The 24,018-nt window shown below is 40.3% G+C and overlaps 1 protein-coding gene across 5 annotated transcripts in view; it reads right to left on the bottom strand.

Annotated features, from left to right (window-relative positions):
- The window catches only part of MYRFL (myelin regulatory factor like), a 124,572-nt gene that overhangs the window by 40,473 nt on the left and 60,081 nt on the right, over window positions 1-24,018 (bottom strand). For 4 of the 5 annotated variants that reach the window (XM_037731627.1, XM_037731626.1, XM_037731624.1 and 1 more), the window contains exons 8-13: window positions 21,903-21,979; window positions 20,268-20,378; window positions 18,520-18,610; window positions 11,614-11,814; window positions 4,999-5,107; window positions 4,168-4,277 (exon numbers count right to left, since the gene is read on the bottom strand). In XM_037731627.1, the coding sequence (XP_037587555.1) occupies window positions 4,168-4,277; window positions 4,999-5,107; window positions 11,614-11,814; window positions 18,520-18,610; window positions 20,268-20,378; window positions 21,903-21,979 (699 nt within the window). The remainder of the gene's footprint in view (window positions 1-4,167; window positions 4,278-4,998; window positions 5,108-11,613; window positions 11,815-18,519; window positions 18,611-20,267; window positions 20,379-21,902; window positions 21,980-24,018) is intronic. The other variant, XM_037731625.1, reaches the window with a different exon arrangement.

Below are 24,018 nucleotides of genomic sequence, written 5' to 3'. Positions count from 1 at the left end.
AGGTTGTAGCCTCTCCTGGAAGAAGGAGGATGGCCTTTGGAACTCCTCTTAGAAAGAGAAGATTCTGTCTCAACTGTTTCCATTCAACTCAACTAGGGAATGGGAAAATACTGGAAACAAAGGAGAGAACTCATTATTTGGCTGCCACAGGAAGACATTACCTACACACTGCCACTCAGGAACACTTCTTTTTGAGTGTTCTAGTGAAGGGCCGCAACCAGAGGTTATAGAGCTGCCTCCAGAGGGTAAACCCAGAAGCCCCCACCTTGGCAGCCTGGTGACATGCTCCCAAGGCTGTTCCCTGGGACTAATATCTGTGCATATACTCCATTCTTTTCATGACAGAAAGCTTATGAAAATAAGCTTTGATTTTAATATTAAAATACTAAAGTTTTCTAATAATTTTCTTCAAAAAATAAAACATCTAAATAGGCCCTAAAATAATAAAATAGTTTCTAAAAATAGGCCCTATTTTATTTTTTAAGTAACTTAATGGAAAACTTCAGTATTTTATTATTAAAAATAAATCTCTGAGCAAAGTAGCAGGATACAAAGTCAAAATACAAAAATTAGCTCCATTTCTATACAATAATAATTATTCTGAAAAGAAAAATAAAAAAATTCAATTTACAATCACATCAAAAAGAATAAGACTTTTATGAATTAACTTACCAAGTTGGTAAAAGATTTGTACAATAAAGACTTTAAAACATTGCTGAGATAAATTAAAGAAGGTATAAACAAACAGAACAAAATGATTAGGCCTATGAATATCTTTGTAAAAATGATTCACTTTATGATTATATTGTAAAAGTCAAACACAATTTTAAAAAAAAAAAAAAAAAAACTATGCTCAAAAAATTGCAGATTCAATGCAATCCCTATCAAAATCCTAATTTTTTTATTTTTTGCAGAAATAGAAAGGTCCATTCTAAAATTCATATGGAATCTTAAGAGAGCCTGAAAACAGACAACGAAATCCCAAAAAATAAGAACAAAGCTGTATGACTCACACTTTCTGATTTTAAAACTTACTACAGAGTTACAGTAATCAAAACAGTGTGGGACTAGCATAAAGACAGACATACAAATCAATGGAATAAAATAAATAGCACAGAAATAAACTCTCACATATATGGTTAAATGATTTTTGACAAGGATGCCAAGACCATTCAATGGGAAAAGGACAGTTTTTTCAACAAATGGTGCTGGGAAAACAGGATATCCACATACAAAAGGACGAAGCTGGACTCTTACCTAACAGAAATGTTAACTCAAAATGGATCAAAAACATGAATGTAAAACCTAAAATCATAAAACTCTTAAAACAAAGGGCACAATCTTTACAATATTGGCTTTGGCAATGATTTCCTGGATAGAACACCACTGGCATAGGCAACAAAAGAGAAAATAGATAAATTGGATATCATTAAAATTGAAAACTTTTTTTTTTTTTTTTTTGAGATGGAATTTCGCTCTTGTTACCCAGGCTGGAGTGCAATGGTGCGATCTCGGCTCACCGCAACCTCCGCCTCCTGGGTTCAGGCAATTCTCCTGCCTCAGCCTCCTGAGTAGCTGGGATTACAGGCACACGCCACCATGCCCAGCTAATTTTTTGTATTTTTAGTAGAGACGGGGTTTCACCATGTTGACCAGGATGGTCTCGATCTCTTGACCTCGTGATCCACTCGCCTCGGCCTCCCACAGTGCTGGGATTACAGGCTTGAGCCACCGCGCCCGGCCTAAAATTGAAAACTTTTGTACATAAAGACACTATCAAGAAAGTGAAAAGACAACCTGCAGAATGGGAGAAAATATTTGCAAATTATATATCTTATCAAGGATTAGTATCCAGAATATATAGAGAATTCCTAAAACCTAACAACAGTAAACAACCCAATTCAAAAATGGGCAAAGTACTTGAATAGACATTTTTCCAAAGAAGATGTATACATGAACAATAAGCACATGAAACGATGCTCAACATCACTAATGATTATAGAAATGTAAATCAAAACTAGAATGAGATATCACCTCAGACCCATTTGGATGGCTACTATTCGAAAAAAGAAAAAGAAAATTAAAAGTTTGGTGAGGACATGAATAAACTGGACTCTGTGGGCACTGTTGGTGGGAATGTAAAACGATATAGTCACATGGGTAACAGTATGGCGGTTCCTCAAAAAATTGAAAATAGAATTGCCATATGATACAGCAGTTTCACTTCTGAGTAAATATTCCCCTCAAACTGAAAAAAGAATCTTGAAGAGATATTATTGTATACTCACAATCAGAGCAGCATGATTCACAATAGGTAAAACATGGAAGCAACCCAAAAGTTCATCAATGTATGAATGGATAAGCAAAATGTGAATGAAAGTGAAATTATTCAGCCTTAAAAAGAAAGGAAATTTCGACACATGCTGTAACATAGAGGAATCTCGAGGACATTAAGCTAAGTGAAATAAGACAGCCACAAAACAAAAAAATGCTCCAATGCTCTATAATTCTGCTTATACATAGTCAAAATCATAGAAACAGACAATAGAATTGTGGTTGCCGGGGTTAGGGAAAGTGGATAACGGGGAGTTATGGTTTAACACGTATAGAGTTTTTGTTTTACAAAATGAAAAAGGTTCTGGAGATGGATGGCGGTGATGGCTGTACAACATGATGAATGTATCAAATATCAGTGGCCCGTATGCTTTAAAATGGTTAAGATAATACATGTCATGTTTTGTGTATTTCACCACAATAAAAAAAAAAAACCTGGGAAATAAATATATAAATAAGTGTTTCATGATAGAGCTCTCAAGTGAAATGACGGCCTAGATCTGGGAGAGAGACTGAAGAATTGCTTCTGTGGAAGATATGTTCTTGGGAAGCAGGAGATAGTAGGTCAACCACTCCAGTTCTGCCACTCTGCTTTTGCAGCCCTGGGCTAAGCAGGCCTCCCAGACCCTGTCATCTAAGTTGCCATATGATCCAGCAATTTTGTTATGAAACCACCCTGTTTGTGGTACAGGAGCTGGTATGTGGCAGATGGTGGTGGGGCCTAACGAAAAGGCATCCTCTGCTTTGCTGCTCCAAATGTGGCTTCTGACCGGCAAGGTTGGCAAGATTGGCATCACCTGGAGGCTCTCTGGCCTCACCCCTTTCTTGCAGAATCAGAATCTGCATTTTAATAAGATTCCCAGTGATGCATATGCACTTTGAAGTTCAGGGAGCATTGCCTCCAATAACAAATTATAAATTAGTCTCCACTCAAGCATCTCTCCCCATGACTACAAAACTCTTATATCAATTAGTATTTTCTCTCAGCATCAAATATACTAATGCAGCATAAAACAAATCAGCATCAGAGTGCATTTGCAAACCTTGCAAAAAATGCAAGATTTCATAGAATCAATAGATGTGGTATTAGGGATCTCCTCAAACCATACACATAGCATAGACAAGCAAGAAACAGGCAGATTTAGACCAATTACGAAATGAAGAGGAGCTAATCTACAGGCATGATGGCATTCCTTCAAAAGAGAATGATTTGAATATCAAAGAATTAAGAGAGGGCCTTGGAAAAAAATGATTAGGCCTATGAATATCTTTGTAAAAATGACCCACTTTATGATTATACTGTAAAAGTCAAACACAATTTTATATATAAAAAAAAAACTATGCTCAAAAAAAGTCAACACTTCCCTTAATCTTTAATCATTCTAAGAAAAAGCACATTGTGTAATTATAATTTAAGTTGCATTACATAAAATATAATGCATTTTCATAAGTTTATTACCATTTTAAAAGATGAAGTCTAATTAAAACTTTTTCTCAGTATTTATCATGATGTTTGGCCCTTGTTTAAAGTGGATTCATGCTAAGTGTACTTTCCTAGTTCCAGCTTTTCTCCAACAATAAGACCTGCTGAACTGGAATCCTTACTATTGCATGTGCATTTTTCTTTTTATCATATGGAACTTCTTTTTGGTGCTGATGATCAAACTGAGTATCAATTATAAGATAGTTAATACCAACTCACTCCACAACTCAGTGAAGAATTCTTTTAATGTCCCACTTCCTGGTTGGATGTTTCAGCCCATTGTACTACCACAGAAGGAGGTTTATCCCTAGAGTGACAGTGATAGCAGCTGATATCTTTTCAATGATTACCTTATCAACCATGAGGAAGTTCTCCAAGGTCTCTCCATTGTCGCAGGTGACACCACCAACCTCTCTTACTGCTCTGGGCAGGATTTCTTGCACCTCCTGGGCAATCATTCCTATAACGAAACACTCCAACAGGTTTAATCTTCAAAGAAAGATCTTTCTGGAGAAAATCCTCACTAAGCTTTTGCTTTGATCTACAATACATCTGTGGCAAAGAAGGAATTTTGAGCCAAGAACCACTATAGAATTAAAAGTGGGAGTGTTGTTTTCTCTGCTTTTTTTTTTTTTTTCCTTTTTGAGACTCTGGGCCAAATGTTAGAAAATCCCTGTGCATACAAGCAAAGGTGGGGCATTAGCTTGATTTCCTTTCTTTTCCCATATGAAGGCTTTGCCCCTAAAATACTTCTTGCTTCTTTAGGTTTCTTGGATTGGAGTATAAACATCACTTTGCTTACCCCGTCTCTTATCTAGATCCACTTACCCTGCCACCTTCTCCCTCCATCTCCCCACGGCCCAATGCGGGTCCTCATACAGGTTGAGCTGCCATCTGCCTGGAACCCTGAGCCCGTGAGCAAGAGGACTCCAGTGAAAAAAACTATATATTCAACCCCCTCCACCAGTATAGTACCTTGGGGTAGAGGAGTGGGGTGCTGAATAAAAAATGACACAGAAATTATTTAACCTTTCCTGTTCTAGTGACTATGAGTTTCACAGAGCACAGGTTAGATCAACATAGAGTTGTCAAATGCCATAGTACAGAACCTCAAAATAAAAAGGAAATGAAAATTTTAACAGTTGACAAGATAGAATTAAAAGGGGAATGTGTGTGTGTACCTGTTTGATGGGCAGTGTTTATTCCCATTGCAGATGCAAATTCAGGTTTGTAGTCATATTCAACAATTCTCATTTGGGCTATTCTTTTCAGCTGTTCAGTTGTGTCAACCTAAATTAAAGAAGAGCAGATTTTACTAGCATAGATATTTGCTATTCAAATTAATGCCCAGAGTGACCCAGAGACATCACTGAATTGCTTTTGGACATTTTGCTGGAGATAATTTCTTCAAGTGGATTGCAAGCCAGGATCACCCAACTGCGGGCCCTTCAGGACCCAGCCATCCCCCTCCTCCTGGACACCCCTCCCTCACACCATCCCAGTCAGCCGGGTATCTTCTACCTGCAGTCACTGCTCTTACATAAAGATTGTCCCAAATGTCACTACGGGGTTCCAGCAAAATGATAACAAACATGACAGTACAGTGAACTTTCCCTAAAGCTAAATGTGTTTGATCCAAAGGAGTCCTCTTTAAATTGAGAGATTTTATAAATGAATTGATGGTAATAGCAGAATCTATTTTTTAATGTCTTTATCTGACAAGCAAAAAGTTGGCAGCCCTTTGTGGGTACCCTAAATTTTCTTTTGAACCATAGTAGGATTGTGAAACCAGCGGTGTCTTGGCAGTTAAAAATAAACTTCCTGGGCATTCATCCATGTGATAGAGGAACCAAAAATGCTTTTTGTTGTTGTTGTTTTAAGAAAACCACCGTCATGGTCCTCAGCTCCTCCCTTGACAGTAGAGCCCCTCCACCATCGTTTAGAATTCTCAGTCCTTCACTAGTTGGGTTGGTTGTGAAAGATGGTGGCTAAACGATGAGCTTTATTTCAGGAAGCTATTCCAGAGCATAATTCTGAGCTTCCTGCTATCATTCATTCTTCGTTTTATTCAATTAACATTTACCAGTCACCTCCAACATATCATGCACTGCTAAGTGCTGGGACTTAAAAAATAATTGCCTTGAGCTGGAGGCCATTAACCTCAGCAAACTAACACAGGAACAGAAAACCAAATGCTGCATGTTCTCACTTATAAGTGAGAGCTAAATGATGAGAACACATGGACACAGAGAGGGGAGCAACACGTACTGGGGCCTTTTGGAAAGTGGAAGGCAGATGGTGGGAGGAGAGAGAGGATCAGGAAAAATAACTAATGGGTACGAGGCTTAATATCTGGGTGATGAAACAATCTGTACAACAAACCCCAATGACACAAGTTTACCTATGTAACAAACCTGCACTTGTACCCCTGAACTTAAAATAAACATTAAAAAAAAATTGCCTTTTAAAGGCTTATCGTCTAGACAGGAAGAAACACCTGGTATATACATACGTAATCATATATGATTTTATTACAATGTGAGAAACACAGGGCAATGGTGGAATTACACACAGAGAATCATTACAGCTCTGAGGAAAGGTGCCTAAAATATTCTTAGGGAAATACAAAGGAAGGATTCCTAGAGAGGATGAAGCCCAAGCAAGATCTTGGCTTATTCCAGTTCCTCAGACAAACTGTGCTCCTTTCACTTCCAAGGCTTTGCTCATGCTGTTTTCCCAGACTCAAAAGTTTCCTTCCCGCTCCCCTACCTTCTCCTTCTGCAATGTAAGCACTGTTCCTCAGACAAGGTTCTCTTGACCTCCAAGTCTAGGCAAGGTTCCTCTGCTTTCTGTGCTCATAGCACATGTTCTCCTTCATAGCATGCGTCACAATTACCACAAGACAACTAATTGCGTCACCTTAATTCTTCTTCTTCCCCTACATAACATATACCCCGTGAGCATGAGGACATGTTTAAGGTCATGGTTCATCACCACGTCACCAGTTTCTGGTATAATTCCTTGCATGTTGTAGGTGCTCAACTAATAATCATTAAGTACATTACTAATCTTAAGATAAGAGTTAGGGAAAGATGTAAGGTAAGAAGGGAGGGAGAAAGGATGAGAGTAAGGCATGAATACTAAGCAGAGAGAACGCCATGAACCAAGGCCCGAGGCAGCAAATGCCCTGAATGATATCTGCGCAACCAAGGCAGAGTTTGGCATTACTGGACTAGAATGGTTAAGGCCAGAGCAGGGAGGGCCTTGCAAGTCATACTAGGAAGGAGCAGTTACAATCTCATTTTGCCCTGTTCATGTATCTATCACTGTGAGTATCTTCACTTGGTCACCAAATATTTATTGAGTAGCTGCTATGTGCCAGATGCTCTCCTAAACACTGGAGATTCAATGAGTGTTTCTTATTTGGAGCTTAAATTTTAGTAAAAGTCATTCTTGGGTCTTATTCATCTCAGGGCCTGCACAGTACTTAGCAAAGCATCTGACATGTAATAGGCACCCCAAATTTTTGATGGAAAAAAGAAGAAATAAAAGAATGAAGGTATTGAAATGGGAGGACAATCCCCGACACGAACAGAATTGAAGCGAGAGGGTCAATCAGGAGCCAGCCTGGACTGGCCTTGCACTGCCTAGGCCCTACCCAGTTCCTCAGCCAGCTGTGGTTAGCATGCACTCTTAAAGAAGAAGAAATTGTAGCCAGGCATGGTAGCTCACGACTGTAATCCCAGCACTTTGGGAGGCCGAGGCAGCTGGATCACAAGTCAGGAGTTCGAGACCAGCCTGACCAATATGGTGAAATCCCATCTCTACCAAAAATACAAAAAAATACATAGGTCCCTGGCAGTCCTATGCCCACTTCCTATATCCCCTTGGTTCCTGCCCCACCTGCAGGGACCCCACTAAAGAAGGAAGCAGAGGCAGTGTTGGTTCCTTGGCTGCAGATGAAAAGCGGAGGAGAAGGTGCCCTCATGCAGGCTGTCCAGGCTACAGAGAAGGAAATGGTCCCTGGATTCTTGAATGCATTTTCCCCAAGACATACTGCTAGACATAGCATTAGGTCCTCTAGTACTACTACCATCCTCTACACAGATTTTCGGCCAAGAAAAATTTTGAGGGTTAACTTTGAGAACTAAACATTTTATATGACAAGATTTGTCAAACAAACTGCTCTTCCAATTTCTGGATTTGTAGACTTCTCAAAGCCAAATATAAACAGCAGCCTGTATTGAGTGATCCCTATGTGTACACATGGACCAGGGAAAACAATTGAGGCAAAGGCTGTGCCTTCTCTAAATCCTCCCCTGGGACCCTACATAGGCCGGCGCTTACTGTTGTACCTTGCTCTTCAATGTCTGCTGAGTAAGAAACTGAACACTGGATTCGGGTATCTACTTTGACCTTGCCCACAGCAATTGTTGAAAGTTTGGACCATGAATGCAAATCGCCATCAGCATCATACTGCCTCACACCCAAGGTTTCTATAATATATCACTAGCTCAAGAACTGCATCACAGAGAACGCCTTCCAGTCCGTGGGACTCAGGTTGTCCAGGGAAGGCTCTCTGTCATCTGGTGATTGCCCATAGCCCAGGCACAGTCTGGAATAGGAGCAGCTTAAATGACACCTGCTCACCCTGAGCAGAGGAACTTCTGCATTTGGCTCCTGGCCCTGAGGGCGACTTTGCATGTTTGACTTTCTTGAGCTTTTCTCATGTCTACTTTTGTCTTCCACTAGCACACGGGTGGTGCGGTTAGGAGAAAATCAAAACAGCCTTTGAGCATTTCATCTTCACTGATTTTCTTTTCTGGCTGGAATTTTTAAATATCTTGCTGCCTTTTTTCAGCCTTCACCGCAGAATTTGACTGATGCATTCAACTCTCAACTTCCTCATGTTTTTGGCCACTGACACTGACGTTCTTCACGTGCCTCTGATGTTCCTTTCCCCCCAAGCTTTGCTCAGTTTCCACCGTCAGAGCTGCATTTCCTTCCACAGTCTGCAGCTGCATCAGCAGACATGATGCCATTGGCTGGGCAAGTTAAGCTGCTCCTCTGTACAGGACCTCAGTTGCAGAGGTTTCAGTCATATCTGCATCATCATCTCCGTATCTTGGATCCGTGTCCCTGTGAGCATCAAAAATCTCCCCCACCAGTACTTTGTACATAATCATGTGCTTAATATCCACAAAGCAATCTGTGTTTCCTGAGTGAGGAAACACATAGCCAGGGCAGAGCAGCAACCTATATCCATTTTCCCTAATTGTAGTATTAGGCAACATATTTGACCACTGTATTTTGTGGAAGCTCATCCAACCAGAAGCCAGCTCTGGTTAGCATGTACTCTTAAAGAATAAGACATTACACCTGGGCGTGGTGGCTCATGCCTGTAATCCCAGCACTTTGGGAGGCCAAGGCGGGTGGATCACGGGTCAGGAGTTCGAGACCAGCCTGATCAATACGGTGAAGTCCCGTCTCTACTAAAAATACAAAAAAATTAGCCGTGCATGGTGGCACATGCCTGTAGTCCCAGCTGCTTGGGAGGCTGAGGCAGAAAAATCACTTGAACCTGGGAGGTGGAGGTTGCAGTGAGCTGAAATCACATCACTGCACTCCAGCGTGGGCAACAGAACAAGATTCCACCTTGAAAAAAAGGATAAGAAATTGTTTCCAGTCCTATGTGTGCCATCAAATCGACCAAGGGTCAGATTCCCAGAGTATTTGAAAGAAAGGCTCTCTTTTTAAAAGTTGCAAAAACTAAGACAGAAAGAGGTAAAGATGAAATTCACAAATCAACATTACCATCATTTCTCTCATCTCACTAATAAATAGTGGATTGGGACAGACAAGATTTCTAGGAATATATATCTCAAAAATGTACATAGCTCTATTAAATCAGTTAATATGAAATAATTTAATAAATATCATCTAATTTTCATTTTGTATAAATAGAAAGTAACATCTATTTGTTTAGACTTGTCTAGCTAAAAAAACACTTTATATATATGAGCTTAGAAGAATCTCTTAACCTGGATAGAACAAATAAGAGCATTCCCTGTTCATGGACAGCAAAACAGAGTCATAGATCACCTCTGGGCCAAAGTTCCTGGGCTGGTGGTTGCCGGAGTCAGGACTAAACTCAGTCTTCTAACCACAGACCAGGATTTTATTTTTATTCTCTTATGCTGCTGTGAGCAGGAAGGGGATACAGAAATTTCACATTTAGAGCCTGGATTGAAGTGACATTTCATCTATACAGAGAAGGCTTTTTAGAAGGGATGTGAGAAGTTCTCCGGAAGCTTGTTATTTTAAGACACTATTTTCTTCAAACCAAGGAGCAATATTTGAAGACATTTGGTAAACGAAGTTTTGTGTTTAGGCTGATGGTAGCAGGAAAGACTGTACAGGAATTTTCTCACTTGTTATATTCAATTTACATTTTAATAAGACTTGGTAGTGAATTGTATAGCCAATTGCAAGGATAAATTTGAGTCGGTATGATCTGAAATGTAGACAGATGATCTCTCTCTAAAGTTCAAAGGCACAATATCTAGGACCGATATCTGGAAATGTATGTGAGAATTCTCTATCTCTGCATTCCCATCTGGCCAGTAGGTCACAGGTCTTCTATCATGAACCACAGCTTCACAATCAGTATAAAAGTCTACAATTACAACCATTCTTTGGAATCCTCTAAGCAAAGGAGGACATTCCTTGGCTAGTTTAGAAAAACCAGTGCAGATTTGCACTGAGAAAGGAATGCAGTCTGGAAGAAGGGCTAATGGTGAGCAGATTAGGACTCCTATTAGCTTAAAAGGAATAAGAAAGGGAGGGAAAAGGAACTTTTAGAACATAGCCTCACAAATGCTGTCAAGAGAAGTAGTAGAGTGAGATGATGGGGAAGTGGCAGGAGGAATGAATGGGAAATCATTAAATGGCAGAAGAGTTGGAATGAGGTGTTAATAGCTGGCTAATGGACCGGAATCTTAATCTTCATTTCTATGGTGTACATAGAGTTGTAACTTTCCAAGGTGATTCAGTTCAACTGGTTAAAAAATTAAAAAGAGCCAAGGGTGTCAGGCCGGCAAGCGCCATTTTCATCTTATAGATGAAGACACTGAGTTCGGGGAGATTAAGCATTTTATTGAGGGTCACAATGCTGGGGAGAGTCCAGAGCAGAAGAGCCCTCTCCTGATGTCTAAGGCTTTTTTCTGGTTTTCTCTCCACAGATGGAAAAGTTCTTCACCCAGAACTCTTGGTGATGAACTGACCAAGATAAGGGATAAGGAGGAGGAACTTCTCAAGAGTTCCTCAGAGAAAGATGATGCCTGGGGAAGATAATGGCCAGAAGGACTGGTGCCAGGGACCTAGGAGGAAGAGGCTAGAGACATCCAAGAAAAACATGATCAGGAACTGGACTGAGACAGTGCTTGGAAGGTGAGTGGGGAGATGGAAAGGAAAAGGCAAGCTCTGGAAGCAGACAAAGTGTGGAAGGAAGGGCAATGGCCTGCGGAAGATAACTGAGACTTGCTGCTTGGGAAGCCAAGGACATGTCCTTGCCCACTGCTCCTGTTGGGTAAACCCATTCTCTCAGGTAGGAACTGCTTTACAATTTCAGCAGAGATGCCCAGCAGCTCAGTCTTCATGCTTAAGCAGTGTGTTCATCTTACACCAGTGAGTGACATGTACAGATGTGTGGTGCAAGGTGTGGCAGCGGCCAGGAGCACCCAGCACATCCGACTGGAGTGTCAGAGGAGGGGCCCAGGGCCTGACTCTGTACTCACCTCCTGGATATTCTGCTTTGCCCGGCTGTCAGAGGGATGCATGATGGTCCCCATCACTTTCATGTTGCCACAGACAACCAGGGCTTCGTCCGGCGCATCTGTGTTGATTCCTACTCGACCATGACAGACAACAGATTCTGGAACTTGTCCTCGCTGCCACAGTGCATCATTGTCATTTTCAAATTGCCCAGGGTTAGAGGCCTGGAAAAATACATAAATATATTATAATTAAAGTTACAGTAACAGGAATAGATGATCATGCTAGTGTTCAGAGCAAAGGCAAACTGAATATTATCTAAATATTTTACAAGACAATCCTGTATTGAGTGACATATCCAAGTAACTCTGGGGCCCAGGAGAGCCAGGGAGGCTTCCCCAACCGCTCTGCCACCCCACTAGCAGGAGCTCTGTATGCCATGATTTGAAACATACATCTCTGTTGCCTCTATCTGGAATTAAGAATGTAATCAATTATATTAGGTGGGCGACAAAGAAGAAAGCTAAAAATGGCTATCTTTTCAGGAATAATCATCATCATCACGATTTAAAATCAGAACATTACATCAGAAAATATTACAGGTGTACCAAAGTCAGATAAATAAAAATGCCTTTTATAGTTTCAAAACGCTTTTATATTTATGATTTCATGCACGAGTGACAAGCAAATGATAAACAAATATATTTAATATACCTCAACTATTCCCTAACACAGAGGATAGGAAGGAATAAGAACAGCTACACTTGTGCGATAATTCACAGTGCAGTTCTATGAGATATGTACTATTGTCCTAGTTTTATTGACACTGACACCCTGAAAAGAGAAACAAACTGCCCAAAGCCACAAAGCTAATAAATTCTGGAGCTGGAACTATAAGTCCTCTGATTATTAAATAGTGATTTGCCTATTTCATGCCATTGCTTAGAAGTAGTCCTGGCAATCTTCAAAGAAAATCCAAGTGAAACCATTGGACTAGACAAAGTTCTGGAGATTTTACTCTTAAATAAAATTATTTGCCAAAGAATGTTCCACTGCACTGCCTTCCTTCCTCCCTGCTTCCCTGTAGCCACTGAATTGATTCCCAAATATTTTAAAGTAGGCACCTCTAAATCCCTCAAAATCCTCATAACAAAATTAATTTGTTTTTAAAATTACGACGTATTTTCATGATTGAGACAGGTTGTCACAACTTTAGGCAAACAGTTGTGATCCTGATTACCTAAAAAGTCAGTGCTAATACTTGACTTTTTGCCTTTCTGGTGGTATATGATACACTGCAAGCTCAGCACCTGAATATGCAGATTTTCTTGGAAGACTACTCAGGAAACCAGTAACAATGGTTTCCTCAAGGATGGAGTCTGGGAGATGGAGAAACAGTGGTGAAAGGGAGATTCACCTTTCACTGTATACTCTCTTGATATTGAGTTTCTTGCCATATGCATTTGTTACAATTTTTAAAATAATTAAAAGGAACCACAAAGTTTATTTCTTAGTTTGGGTTCAGTTAAAAAACTTTTTGATGACTTCAATTTCCTAATTCAATCCCAAATGTCTGAACAGTGAGCTGCTTGGAAGACTCAACCATTGACACTTGATGGACAAAAACAATGAAAGAGGCCAGCTGTGGTGGCTCACACCTGTAACCCCAGCACTTTGGGAGGCTGAGGCGTGTGGATCGCTTGAGGTCAGGAGTTCAAGACCAGCCTGGCCAATATGGTAAAACCCCCATCTCTACTAAAAATACAAAACTTAGCCATGCATGGTGGCATCCTCCTGTAGTCCCGGCTACTTGGGAGGCTGAGTCAGGAGAATCACTTTAACCTGGGAAGTGGAGGTTGCAGTGATCTGAGATCAGGCCACTGCACTCCAGCCTAGGCGACAGAGCAAGGCTACATCTCAAAAAAANAAAAAAAAAAAAAAAAAAAAAAAAAAAAAAAAAAAAAAAAAAAAAAAAAAAAAAAGCAGTGAAAGAATGTAATATAAAGTAATGGGGTGGGAGGCTAGTGGGGAGTGGGGGACGAATATAAAATAACAACTTTGAAGATTATTTTGTGTAAATTTACTTGAACAAAGGGCTTTTCTGCAAGGTCCCTAGAGCCCCTTGATTATGAATGGCAAATTGGCTTTGACTCAAATCCTTTAGAGCAAGCAATCAACTAAATCCAAAGGTATGCCATGTAAGATGGTGATGTATTTTTCTCTATTTTGAAGATAATGAGCCATTTCAAGGAAACAAAATAAGACAGTGATGGATTTTTCTGTAATGAGCTTTGGGATAGTTATTATCATGTCGGTAACTTGATACTGAAACAGCAGATATAAGTGGATTTAATTTTTGGAACAATTGCAACATTCTCACTTAGCTTTCATCAGATGAAAACTCAAATCCCTAAAATATGTTCACATTATTTTGGAAAGGGCCACAGATTCACAACGTTCCAAATATATAGCCCTAGGGAGAATTCCTCATCAGTAACGGAAATGTTCTCATAAGATCTGTGAGCTTACTTCTCTTCTCTGGAATCCACAACCTTCACATGTCAAAGCAAGCTGCAATATACTACCTCTTTCTGGAATTATGAGTTTGTATTCACACGTGACCCAATAGTGGCTTATGGATATCAAACACCAAAATAAGTGAATTAAAATGTCTAAAATACTTTTATTATTTGTCCCATAGCCTTTTATTTAGGGAAGATGTCTGAGCATTCTAGTCTATGTTATAACACAAACTAGGTGTGTGACCTTGGGGCAGTCCGTTCGTCCTTCTGTACTGTGTCATCCTCTGATAAATAAATAATCATGTCTCCTTTATCCACCTCCAAGGGTTATTGAGGGATTAACTGAAATCATGTGTGCATGAACAGTTTGCAAAAATGAAGATGAAAAGCCTCAAAGTTATTCTCAGCACACTCTCCTGGACACAGCAGCAGCTATTTAACCTATAGTTGCTTTATCTGCTCTCCTCAGCAACACACCTGCAGAGCTGCACAATTCCAGGGGACGCCTTTCATAAAAAATACAATGTAAATGGCGCCCCCTGCAGGTTACTGGAATAGAAAACAGCATCAGCAGTAATTTGAGGCCTACTCTGAGTTGGAAAAGAAAAGCTGGAATTTGTTTTACTATCGTTTGGGATTCAAAAGCAGCAGCCAAATAACAAATAGAAGAGCTTGATCTGAGGAAGGCAGCTCTTAGGAAATCCATTTTTGCACCTTTTGAATGGGTTACAGAAAATGGACCTAGAAATACTCTGCTGATGCTACTCAAAGCATGGCCTGCAGGCTAGCAACATCAGCATCTCCTGGAAGCCTGTTAGAAATGCATATTCTCAGGCATCCTGACCTACCAAATAAAAAACACAGGTATCTGTGTTCTTACAAGCTCTCTGGGGATTCTTATTCATAATACAAGCTTGAGAACTACTTACTTATGCCATGTACTCTGGTCATAAGTTGCCCTTCTATAGTTGACACAAAGATCTGTTGAGTCCAAAACAGGTATTACTCCATAAACTGGTTTTTTTTGTTTGTTTGTTTGTTTCGTTTTTTTGGTTTTTTTTGAGACAGACTCTTGCCCTGTCATCTAGGCTGGAGTGCAGTGGCGCAATCTCGGCTCACTGCAACCTCTGCCTCTCAGGTTCAAGTGATTCTCCTGCCTCAGCCTCCTGAGTAGCTAGAATTACAGGTGTGTGGCACCATGCCTGGCTAATTTTTGTATTTTTAGTAGAGACAGAGTTTCGCCATGTTTATCAGCCTGGTCTCAAACTCCTGACCTTGTGATCTGCCCGCCTTGGCCTCCCAAAGTGCTGGAATTACAGGTATGAGTCACCATGCCCAGCCTCATAAACTGTTTTCTTTGAGTAAATAAAAATTCACCTGAACTCCAAAAGAAGGATGTGTGTGTGTGTGTGTGTGTGCGTGTGCACGTGCACACATGCGTGCTCATATGCATTATTATATTATCTTCCCCAACCCTAGGTTTGGTTTCCCACCTCACGCAGTGCAATTTGTAGAGCAGTAGAGGGAGAATTCTTGGGAACATGCCCATTTCTAGTCTTCTGGAAAAGAAACTGGAATAATTTATTATTTTCCAAAATGCAGAAACCCTAGCGTATCTTTGAATGGCAGACAAAAGTAATCATCCCTCCTGCTTGCAACATTGCACTCCAAACCAGGTTTAATTAAGTATTTTATAAGGCAAGTGGGTCTGAAATAGAAAAGCCCAGTCATTAACAAGGGGAATCTGAAGGAATTCCACTGAGAAATTCTCCCAGAAACAAAGACTCAAGAAATAAATCTGTTCTTTGGAGTAAGCCTTAATTTTCATTGGTCAATTTATGCTAAAGGACCATCATATACTTCTTAAGCTGTTTTGATTGACAACCCAGATGAACAATTACTGGATCCTTCCCACCATTCTCTCTCCAAGCAGAATTCTGACAAGCTTGGTCTCCTGGACCCTTCCTGGAGGCCTGGAACTCATCTAGGCCTCATATAATCACCCTTTCCAAATAGTAAAATGTCAATCTCTGCCATTAAGAGGAGTGGTTCTTAGGCCACAAAGCAAGTCTGCATTTGTTTAAATGCAGTTTTCATTTCTCCATTTAATGTGGTCAAGGCTTGTAGTATCTGTGTCAAATTTTTCTTCCCATTCTTCATTCTGGAGCTCAAACTAACAGAACCAGGTCATGACCTAAGCGGCCACATCTGGCTCTTTTGTAGAATGTTGGCTGGTCTGCCCTCTACCCAACCCATTTGTATGCACCATATAGGCTCCCCTAGAATCTCAGGTGGCAGAAAATGTATTCTGTGGACATTTCTAAAACTCACTAATTCGAACAATAATGCCATTTCTTAAACAATTAAATAGACCGAAAAGTCTGCATTCATTTTCACTTTTGTGTTTTAGAGTTTGAGGGAAATAATATCAATAAGGTATTTCTAGCAGGGGGATGAACATTGATATTAGTAATCCTTTTCTTCTCATTCTGTTAGGGTGACTTTTGTGTTATCCACCACACTTGTAGAATAGGGTATTCTCTTTAACCAAAATCGTATCTGGCAGAAAACTATCAGATCTGGAATACAACCTTTTTTTTTTTAAATAAAAATTTAGTGAATAGCATGACACTAAAACTATGCTGAGTAAATTTAATATTTTGGATATTCATACTGAATCTGAATGATGGAACTTTCAGCTTCTCAAAGTCATCATGATGAGCTCATTGTCATTGTGCTTGGGATTTAAGGAGGTGCCAGTTAACAGAGAGTTTTTGGTAAAGAGGATGCTAGAGAGTGGAGCTCCCTCCCTCTCATGTTGCTGTTGTGTAGAATTGCACAGCAGCTGCGTATAGCTTTGCAGGAGCTGTCAGCAGCAAATGGAGAAACCTTGTCACCAGGTAAATTACTCCAAGTATGCAGGTGACTAGCAGACTATCTGTCTCAAGCAGAAGTTACACCGATCAGGAAAGTACTGTCATCGTATCTAATCAATGCTAACCCTGAAAAGAATGGCATTATCTGTCTTTATTCCTTCCTAAGAGAAACAACATGCAACCTGGGTTTCCAGATTTGACTTTAAACCAGATTCGTTAGCATAGCAAGGCAATTCCAGATGACATCAAATGAGATGTCAAAGATGGCCCTGGCCCCTGCAGAGGGATGGACAAGCACCTCTGTGATTGGCTTATGATGCAAGGAGAGGCCACACCTGCCTCTGCCCCAGCAAATCCTCATTTGCTGCAGGTTATGTCAGCAGCCTGGGGTGTGCATGCCCTGGGATTGCTGAACACATAAGTGTTTTACCTCATTTCTATCATTACTTCATCTCCATTAAAACACTGAGATATAGTTGAAGGATTTCCACTAATAGGAGGCTTATTAATTTTAATTGACAAAAGGAATTACAGAGGGTTCTTTGTTTCAGAACAGTTCGTCACAGGCAAGGAGAGATGCCATTTCCCCAAATGGGCAGGTCTTCTCCTCCTCCTCAGGGCCTCAGGTTAACAGCCACATACATGGGCAGGCCCACGGTGAACACTGCTCTCTATTGGAGTTTGCATGGTCCCCCTGTATCGTTTCAAAGATCCGTAACAACACAGCCCCTCCTAGGGCTGCCAGGCCTGTGGCTACCTGTTACTTCATGCCTCTGGTATTTTCGGCAGTGGCCAGCCTGAACTCACACAGCTGCAGCTGCAGCTGCCAACAGCTTTATGTTTCTGTGGCTGCCAAGACTCCCCTGCACAGCTGTGACCAATCATTCATTCAGCAAAATGTGCTGAGCCAGCCATTCCTATGTGCTAGGCAGTGGCCCAGATGCCCTGGTACCACCAATCACTTTTGGCCTGGAATGCTTTCCTACCACTTTCCCCACCCTGCGGGCTTTAGGGTCAGAGAGATCCAGGATCCATCATTTATAATTTGTGAGATCATGGATTAGTTACTTAGCCTCTTAAGCCTCAGTTGCTCTGGGTATAAATAATGTAACGTGAAAGCATAACAATGTAAAATGATGTCATATGTAAATTACTCAGCTCAGTGCCTAGAACATAGAGTAAAAACCAGAGTTTCTCCACCTCAGCACCACTGACATTTTGGAGGCATTTTTTGTTGTGGAGGTTGTCTCGTGCATTGTAAGATACTGAACAGTATCCCTGGTCTCTACACACTAGATGCCAGCTGTGACAACCAAAAATGTCTCCAGACATTTCCAAGTGACCCTTGGAAGAAAAAATTGCCCTTGGTTGTGAACCACTATGTGAAAACTAAAATAAGAATTTCTGCTATTACTATCGTTATCATCGAAATAATCAGTATCATCGAAAAAGCACATCATTGAAAATTCCAGTTCTGCCTACATGGGAGGAAAGCATGTGGAATCCAGAAAAGTCAGAGAACTGAGCTTACCCTTACAATGATCCTTTCAGAGATGTGGGCAGACAACAGATAGAACTGGTCTTGGTTAGCAGCATACAGTCCAACCACCAACATGAAGTATCTAATTCAGAGACAGCAGGCAAATGTCAATGCATCAGGAATGGAGACACGCTTCATACAATCAAATACCACCCAACAGTTGATCAATAGTGAACGTATCGAGATGAGTTTGCTTATTTAAAGACTTCCTTTTCCCTTCTACTCTAAGTTGTCCCCCAGTGAAACAAGAGAGTAGTTGCTTTACTTGCTATTGTTCTGGGTCAGCACTTTGCCCAGTTGGTGGTATTTGTGAGCTGTTTTACAGGCTCCAAAAGAGCAGGAAAGCAGGCTGCCCCAGGGAGATATCCCAGGAGGGGGCTGGGGTCAGCCAGTCTCCACAGGGCCCTCAGCACAGCAAAGTTCACAAATACAACAGGAAGCCACCTTAAAGGTCCCTTTGCTCAGAGCCACAGAAGCCACATGGCCTGGGCCTTAACGGAAGCTGACTCCATTGGGTCTGTGCCACCATACCAGATCCTTCCCAGCTCAGCCTGCCCTTGGCCATGTATCCTGTGCCTTCAACATTCTCAGGGCTTGACTTTAGCCAAAGACTCAGACCTCCCCTTCAATTGCTCCCAAGGCAATTTTCATCACTGTTCCTTCAATTGCCTTTTCATACGTACCACTGGTGAGACAGTTTTAAGACTAGACCATTTCTTGAAAGTCAAAATTAAAACTATCCTCATCAAAGAAGCTTTTATCCTAAGAACTGCATGCAAAAACTTCACCAACTTCCTCTATAACACTCCTATTCTCCCAGAGAACAAGAGTTTCCCTCTGCATCTAAAGTAAATCAGGAAGAGAGTAGTAACTGTTATCATTATTAGTATTAGCTACTATCAAGAGCTCAGTGTGTGATGTACCGGGCTAAGCAGTTTACCCACGTTAGTCTATTTGGATTCTCAAAACAACTTTACTGGAGTAGAATATTGTTATTGTCTCTTATTTTACAGGACAGGAAAATGAATCTCAGAGAGGTTAAGTTTTCTGCCCAAGATCACTCACCTAGTAAATGTCAGTATCAAATAGTTAAATTCAATTCTATCCAACTCCAAAACTATGTTCTAAAACCAGCAGTTCTCACACTTGAGCATGTATCAGTGTCACCTGGAGGGTTTGTTAAAATACAAATTGCTGAGCCCCATCCCCAGAGTTTCTGATTCAGAGTCTTCGATTCAGTTTTTGATTCTTTGTTAAGGCCCAAGAACTTGCATTTCTAACAAGTGTCCATTTCTGCTAGTCTTGGAACCACACTTTGAAAGCTACAGGTCTAAATCATGAAAACAAGTTATTTTCTTTTTTAATCAAAAATGTCACAGCAGAACTTCAGGTCTAGAGGCCAGCACACTGGTTAAGAAATGCAGTCAGTCCTCAATCTTTGGATGGCAATGAGACATAAACATTTGGCCGTTCTAGAAAACCATAGAGGGAATTGAGCCAGGCAGAGTTAGGGCTGGGCAGGAAAGTGGGCATTGCAGGGCATGAGGGTGGAGAGGAAAGATGTCCACAGGTAAAGGAGAAATGTTAATAATCTGAGAGGCAGAGAAAGGAGGCAAGTGGCTTAGGGAGGCCCCATGTGCTGTCTGGTAGTATCAGGAGGATCAGAGGGGCCCAGGAGGGCACTTCCTGCCCAGATACAGTACCCAGCCATACTGCCATGCACACAGTGACACCAGTACCTCTGGTCTGGATTTGGTTTTCCCTTTTTTCTCATATTATTTGCTGTGGTTTCGCTGAAGTGCAATCGTCCCAGCGTTACTTTGGTGACCTGGTTGGCCAATAGGTCGATTCTAAAACAAACAGCAAAAATCCAAGAGACTATAAGAGAACACGAAATCTCCGATCATATCGAATTCACTTTTAAACTCTCAACTATGTTTGGTTCCCAGTTCTCATCACACTGGGAGAACAGTTTGATCTAATTGCCAGTTATTCACTGCTATCCACAGCGTGGTCTGGAATGACTGCCAGGAAGGCCATAGAATACCTTGAAGGGTAGGAAATGCTCAGTCAGCAGAAGCTCAAGCCTGGAGCTCCTGACTCACAAGGGCCATATGCTCCATATACCTGGTATGGATCCTTTTACCTCCACAATGGGAAGAGAAAGCCTTTAATTTGTGCTGCTGCCGCTGCTATGACAGCACTCATCTCCTGACTGAAGCAGTTTAGGTCTCGCATGAATGCCTTTGCACCCTCTTCATGTATTTGCCTTCTCCTAGTCTAGCAGTGGGAGGCAGGTCCTCCAAAGGAGGGCCACATACACCCTTCCCAGACAAGGGAGACCCAGGTGTGCCACACACATTTAGTGCTGCATTTGTACAAGTGGCTTCTGGTCTGTCCAGGCCATGAGACCATTTGCTTTTCAGCCCAAAGGGGGTTGACTCAGGGTCAAAACCCCGAGATGTCTCCACTGCATCCCAGCCAAACCAGTCAAAAAGAAAATCCCACTTATTCTAAGTCGTCCTACAAAGAAGACTCGAACTTTGCACACTACCAGCTATATATGCTTTCTATATTGGAATCCATTCAGCCAGCTATCAATGCAGCTTTAAAGAATAAGAAAAAATGACCTCTAAAGCACAGCATGGATATACAATCTTGAAATTACATCAATCAACATTATGCTGATTTAAATGAAAAATTAAAAGAAAGATGTAGCCATAATCTATCTCAAGAAACTAAAGTTTTTAGTAAGGTTGTTAGCAAAGCTTTTAGCAATAAATAATATAAAAATAATAACAGCTTTAAAATAGATCGTTTTATAAAGAATTTTTACAATGGCTTCAATCCATAGTACAACTTTATTTTTGTTGATGGACATATATTCATAATATTAACATTAATACTACATTAACCACTAGGCACAGTGGCTCATTCCTGTAATCCCAGCAGTCTGGGAGGCTGAGGCAGGCAGATCACCTGAGGTCAGGAGTTTGAGACCAGCCTGGCCAACATGGCAAAACCTGGTCTCTACCAAAAATACAAAAATAACCTGGGCATGGAGGCGGGTGCCCGTAATCCCAGCTACACAGGAAACTGAGGCAGGAGAATCACTTGAACCCAGGAGGTAGAGATTGCAGTGAGCGGAGATCGCACCACTGCACTCCAGCCTGGGCAACAAGAGCAAAACTCAGTCTCAAAAAAAATGGAACAAAAAAAACTACATTAACATTATTAATTTGGATTCTATGGTAGGTTTCATTTTAAATAAGTAAAATAAATTAGGTAATAAAATTATATATATATATAAAATAAACAAATTAGGTGTTTATTCACAAAACATTCACAAAAGAATTCAGAAAGTAAATTCTTACTTAACAGGATTGAAAATGTTTTTGCTCCTATCTGCTTGGGATTGTTCAATAGCAATTATTTGATTGGTGGCTTCTACCTGTATGGAACAATAAAAAGTAGATTAATTAATTATTTAATTTATTTACTTATAAAAATGTTAATTAGTAAAGAATTTTTGAGTACTTAAAAAGTTTTTCAAGGCATCATCCTAGGCAGGAGGGACAAGTCACTGAAAAGACACATAAGACAATAGTCCCTATCTTAACGCAGTGTGCTGTTGATGAGGAAAGAAATAAATACCTGTGAAATTAAACAATGAGAATGCAAGACAACAGAGTATTTCAGATAAGCAGTGAATACAGAGTGGGCTAGAAGACGACTGAAACATCAGGAGCAAGGCAGCTTTTTATTTATTCATTCACTCTAGAAGTACTTAAGGAGCACCCACTATGTACCAGGAACTGCTTTAGACATTAGAGATAAGAACTAAACACAACAAACAAAATTTCCTATCCTTGGGGAGCTAACATTCTACTATGAAGAAACAATGATATACAATATAATAAATAAAACATAGGAAATAACATTTATTCAGCATCTGCTACAAACTCTTCTTGTTCTGTGAATATTGGAAAGGGCTTGTGAGACCAGCTCTGTGATATACAACTGGTGTAATTTTTCTAGAATGATTATAAAAAATCTTTCTAGAAAGCAATTGGTGGCCTATATCAAGAGTTTTAATAATGTTTGTATTCATGTGTAAATTTCCCTTCTGGAATGTATCCTTATGCAAAGGTAGATTTACATAGATGTTCACTGCAGTTTTATTAACAATAAAAAATTGAAAATAAATAAAACTTCTAATATAATAAAGGAATTAATATGATGCATCCATACAATGGAAAACTATACATCTTTGTGAACAATATTTTTTGGGGGTTCTTAATAATATCATATAATGTGATGTTCACAATATAGTATTAGCAATATAAGATTAATGTTAATAACAAAAAAATGAGGAAAAAAATAGGCTACTGAATGGTGGATCCCAATAAAAATAAATTTTATCTCTTTTTCATATATGTATTTCTATTATCTTCCAAAATTTTCACAATGAACTCATATTACATTCATAATAATAAAAAGAATGTCTTTTTGTTGCTGGTTTGTTTGATATGTATTTTTGTATTTTTTGTTTTGTTTTGTTTGAGAGCTCAGTTTGATGCAAGAGCAGTTGATGTGTGCAGCAGCCAAGCCTTAGTGCCTAAGCCCAGGTTAGCTACCAGAATAAAATATATAGGCCAGGCACAATGGCTCCTGCCTGTAATTCCAACACTTTGGGAGGCAGAGGCAAGAGGATTGCTTGAGCCCAGGAAGTTGAGGCTGCAGTGAGCCGTGATAAAGTCATTGCATTCCAGCCTAGGTGACAGAGTGAGACCCTATCTTAAAGACAACAAAACAACAACAAAAAACAATAAAATATGCAGATAATGAATGCTGTTCCCTCTTAGGAACTGGATATAAAGTTACAATTTCATAAATACTTTTTGATCACTCAGAAGTCATATTACCTGCATTCTGAACCCAGCTCTACCATTTACTTGGATGAATTGTGTAACATTATTGGTTCTCAGCCTCCCTTCTGTTAAACTGTAGAGAAGGGGTATTGACTAAATTAATGACTCCTTGACTTTTTTTACCTCACAGATCTCTTTGATAATCTGATGAAAATAATGAATCTACTTCATTTGAAAATGCATCAACATGAATAAAAATTAAATAATTAAGAATACATTTAGTAAAAGAATTGCAAGAGTATTCACTAAAAATGATAAAACTATAGTTTGAAGTGATGCTGTGCCATTTTCTGAGCCCAGGCTTACGAAATCGGCATCTTGGCTGGATATGATGGCTCATGCCTGTTATCCCAGTACTTTGGGAGGCTGAGGCAAGAGGGTCACTTGAGCCCGACCAGGAATTCAAGACCAGGCTGGGCAACATAGTGTGACCCCATCTCTACAAAAGCAGCCACACTTCTGTGGCATCAGCTACTTGGGAGGCTCCCGCGTGAGCCTGGGAGGTCAAGGCTGCAATAGGCCATGATCATGCCACTGCACTCCAGCCTGGGTGACAGAG

Source organism: Cebus imitator, unplaced genomic scaffold, assembly GCF_001604975.1.
Source record: "Cebus imitator isolate Cc_AM_T3 unplaced genomic scaffold, Cebus_imitator-1.0 Scaffold414, whole genome shotgun sequence".
NCBI lineage: Eukaryota > Metazoa > Chordata > Mammalia > Primates > Cebidae > Cebus > Cebus imitator.
Note: the sequence above shows the minus strand (reverse complement) of the source record. Positions and strands in the feature narration are given on the sequence as shown.